The 4747-nt window shown below is 30.9% G+C and overlaps 1 protein-coding gene across 1 annotated transcript in view; it reads right to left on the bottom strand.

Moving 5' to 3' along the window:
- The window catches only part of LOC106462954 (splicing factor 3A subunit 2-like), a 7861-nt gene that overhangs the window by 1969 nt on the left and 1145 nt on the right, over positions 1–4747 (bottom strand). The window contains exon 2 of the mRNA XM_013922924.2: positions 3055–3231. Within this exon, the coding sequence (XP_013778378.1) occupies positions 3055–3208 (154 nt within the window). The 5' untranslated portion in view covers positions 3209–3231. The remainder of the gene's footprint in view (positions 1–3054; positions 3232–4747) is intronic.

The following is a 4747-nucleotide window of genomic DNA, read 5'->3' as shown; positions in this document are numbered from 1 at the left end:
TACCAATTTTTAAAGTATCAAATTGAATTTTTGTTCAATAAAAATCTTTCAAATGCGAACGTAGTTTTTGTTCCCCAAAACTTTATCTTCAAAATATGGGTGCGTCTTACATTCCAAAAACTACGGTAATTAATTGTTAAGTTTTTTTCAAGCTGATTATATAATTAGGAAAAGTTACAAAACATTTTGTAATTAAATCTTTTTTTATATTGCTGCTTCGAATTCCATCTTATGCACCATTTTAATTTCTATAAGGATGTCATCTAGTAACAACAAAAGTTTTATTGTCAGATAGTAAACATTGTACTTTATTTTTCTCTGATTGAAGTGGATTTGTTTTCGCTGAATTATATATATGTTATCTATAACACACGTTTTTAACATATGATATCTAAGGACATGTAAAACCCTATAACCCAAGTGCTTTTGAAAGATGGACCTTTCTTCTTCGGGGGCAAACTGATTCATTTCTATCTAGACTTCCTGAACCTATGTGTTTTTCTAACATCATAAATCTGAAGACACTTACTGCTAACAATGAATTAGTTTATTTAGTAACAGTGTACTAAATTCAGATAACTGGATTCTCTGTAACAATGCTATACTCTTTTCTTTAACAACAGTTATTAAGTAGTGGTAGTAAATTTGGTAATAAATATCCCAGTTATCCATAACAATTCTTTACTATTTTCTCAACTTTACTGGCTCTGATTGGTCATGCAATACCCCTTATTATACTGGTGAAAATTTACCAAAGGGCATGTATAAGAGTTAAGAATGTTATGTTTAATATTTTTCTGATTTATAATCAACCAGCATAATCAAGTATAGTTTACTTTCATCAACACAAATTCTGAAGTTTTGGTGATCATTAGTTCAAAGCATTCAATGGGCTCTTTGCACCCTGATTTGTAGCAGTATAAGTCCATAAATTTACCACTGACACATTGGGGGAACTTTTAACGGGGTAGTTCTGTGAAAATTTATAGAAAGAAACCTAAGATACAGTATTAATGGTATTTTCAGCTCATATTATGTTATATTTTTATGTAGATAAATCCTAACTTGTAGTACCTGAAGATGTCTATCGTATTAAATAAAGAGTAATTCGAAAATGTCTTTTTAAAAAAAACTAAAACTAGTTGGAAATAGAAATATTAGTCTCACGTGATAATAATCAATTAGCAAATTCCACTAGTTACCCAGGTCAAATAACAACCTGAGGGCTTTTACTTGAATACTATTTGTTTATTACAGGTGATAAATTGTAGGCATTAAAATACAAAAACAAAAGTTTGAAATGTTAAATTTATTATCTCTTAACAAATGAAAAATTCTGCTAAATAAGTGTTTTGGTTTAAAACTGGAAAACATTTTTCTCTCATAAACAACTTTGCAGTATGGAAAAATACCGTAATAACATCAAACACAAATCAAGTTGTTGAAATTATTTTAGAACTTAATAATCAAAAGAATCAGAAATTAGTTACTTTTAAGTTTGGCAATTTGGTCTAAATTTAATTTTTGTAATTGTTTTTTACTTATGTATGGTCCAATGTTCCCTCTTAATTTTTTCAATCCATGTGCAGAATGAATATTTTCATATGCACCAGTATCAAAGCAATGTGGGATGTGTGCTACCAGTTTTTTTTTTCTTTTTTTTTTGGGGGGGGGGGGACCATCAACTGCCAGGGTCATTATGGCCATCAATGTTCTAAGACTCCTCACCATTACTGAGGATGTACAAAGCTGGAATACTTAAGTGCATGACATTTGATTGGTTGTTGTGCAGCCATGCAGCTTAGAGGGAACACTGGTATGGTAGAGATTCTTTACAGTAGGTGTCTATGACTTTTTGGCAATAAATTTCAACAATAAACAAAAAACACAGTCCACTTGTTTTAAAATAATATATTTTAAAACAAGTGAAACATATATACAAGTGTTCTTTACACTGTTGGTTACAAAAGTTGTATCCAAACTATAAATAATTGTCTTTTTTTTCAATCAAAGTCTACACAGGTTGGTTCAGTTAGTTTAGAACAAACTTGACAAGATAATTATTTTTCTCTACTCTGTTGTTCCAATACCATCTGTGATAATGTCATTCTCACTATATGCTAATTATGGTTAAACTCACAATCACTCAGTCTAGATCTATCTCTATCTAGCTAACTTTGTCTAAATTGAACTACATTTTTTAGATATATTTATAGCCTGACCAAGACCTAGAACTTTCTACACAATATGAGCTATTATGATGTGATAATAATTAAAACAATAAGAAAAATTTAGGAGGTTTTAGTAACATGATGCAATAATACAACAAGCATCAATTCAAAACAACTGAAATATACAACATATGATTCATCCACAGTTATGTAAACAAACCTGCAATAAACTATCACTTCTAAAAATAACTAAATTTAACACTAGTGCTATACTTAACCCATCTAAATCATAATACTCTCTATAAACTCAGTCGTGTATATCTAACAATAATGTTTACAAATTAAAAAAAAACTCGCAAGGGAGTTCCTAGCACTTCCCCAGATCCTAAACTGTTTACTGAAGATACCTGCTTTTACACCTCCTAAAATATGGAGTTCCAATGCTACAAACCAGTACTCACTAAATCATGTTGAGATCTTTGAATTTGCTATTTGAAGAATAAATTTTGGAATAAATGCACCTGAACTGGGTAAAATTCATTCTATAAATGTTTCTATATGTTGTACAGCCAAGGTGAAAAATTTAACAAAATATGATTTCCTGAAATTTCTATTAGTGGATAAGGATTTATTTGTTTGTTTGTAATTAAGCACAAAGCTACACAGTGGGCTATCTGTACTTTGCTCACCACGGGTATAGAAACCTGGTTTCTAGAATAGAAAGTCTCCAGACATACCACTGTGCCACTGGGGGGCTAATGATAAGGAACAACCTGAAAAATAAACAAATATATATACATATATATTTTTTTTTAACTATATATACTATTTTTTCCAAAACATATACTTACTCCTGACACAAAACAACTTTAAAAGAATTTACCTAAATGGTTTTTCATAAAGTAGGGATCTTTATTCAGGTCAATTGTCTCCAAAGCCAACTGGCGAAGACGTTCTCGTCTGTCTCGATTAGTTTCGGACCATGAGGCTACACCACCTGACCCCGTTTTTCCTCCAGGCCTATGCTGAAAGTCCATAACTGTCCACTCTCAGATATATCCTAAGGTAGCAATGATGTAAAAAAACAATTAAATTATCACATCCAGTACTTATTACAATTTCTAAGAATTCTGTTTTTTTTAAGGTCTTAAGTCTTTGAGATTTATAAAATAATTGCTCTTCAGGACACACTAAATACTATAAAATAATTTGTTTTTTGCATAATGATAAACCCTGGTGTAAAATTCATTCAGAAACCTTGTGTGTATATATATTTTTTAGTTGAGGCATCTTTGAGATAAATTAACAATATTATCTAAACCAAACAACAGTTTGATATGATATCTGGGTTCTATTTTACACTGTGTCTCCACATTCGGGTTTCTTATTGCTGTCATCTAGAGCAAACATTAGTAACTTTATAAGCCAATGCACTGTTGTTTAAATATAGATTCTAAATTATAAAAACAGTAATTTTACCAATTATATAAACCTTCCAAAACATTAAGATACAACATTTCTGAAAAAAATTCAGGACTACTATGGTCTCTCACAATAATCCATTTTCTTGATTAAACGATAAAAATATTCAATGATCCACTTAGAGACATTATAATGTAAAGATGTTATCAGAAGAATTAACAGCCCTATAAAACATTATAATCTATAGGTATTTTTAATTCATGTTTGAGAAAACATTAATGTCAAGATCAAATACAAAATATAACTAAACACTTCAGTACAATGTTGAATTTAGGGGGTGTACAGAGGGGAAACACCCCCAGTGTTATTCCAATGACAAAAATAATCGACTCGTCAGACATTCTTTCTGACTATTAGAGTTTTGGATTAAATCAACGTTGATTAAATGAAATTATGATGAAATGGAATGTCACAAAAAATAATAAATTAATTGAAATTAGGGTTTCCAATTATTACTATTTTCAACTATTTCAACTCTCCAAGTAATCAAAATATTATTACATTTGTCTGTTGTTAAGCACAAAGCTACATAATGGAGTAACAATGCTCTCCCCAATTTTAGCCTGATGCATTCGTTTTTTTCCAGCTTTGGTAATTTGGGGGGGGGGGGTCTCATGATTCAAGGGTTTCTGGTTCAATTCCCACTGTTGCCAAACGTACTCATCCTGTCTTTGTTATGGCAAAGCTACTAAGGCTACTGCCACTGCCTAATTTTGAACTGCCATCTATAGAAAAGTCAAATAGTTGGTAGCACTCTCAAACAACATTTTTTTCAACTGTCTGTCTCTTTTTTTAGTGCAGAACTACACAACAGGCTATCTGCACTCTGTCCGCCACAGGGAATCAAACACTTCTTTTATATTTTTTCTTTTTGAACTGCTCACTACAAGGAAAGCAACTCACTGGCACAACCCACCATGCTTTTTTTTGCTAGTATATAATAGTTTGAGGAACACTGTACTAATTGATTAATGGGGCCTTCTATTAATCAATGAGTGAATTCCACAGTAATAGCCAAACTCTAATTACATATTTTTCTCTATGTAATATGTAAATGCATATTTCACACCCACTATATTCTTAATTTTGTATTT

The sequence above is a fragment of the Limulus polyphemus genome, unplaced genomic scaffold, assembly GCF_000517525.1.
Source record: "Limulus polyphemus unplaced genomic scaffold, Limulus_polyphemus-2.1.2 Scaffold1289, whole genome shotgun sequence".
NCBI classification, from domain to species: domain Eukaryota; kingdom Metazoa; phylum Arthropoda; class Merostomata; order Xiphosura; family Limulidae; genus Limulus; species Limulus polyphemus.
Note: the sequence above shows the minus strand (reverse complement) of the source record. Positions and strands in the feature narration are given on the sequence as shown.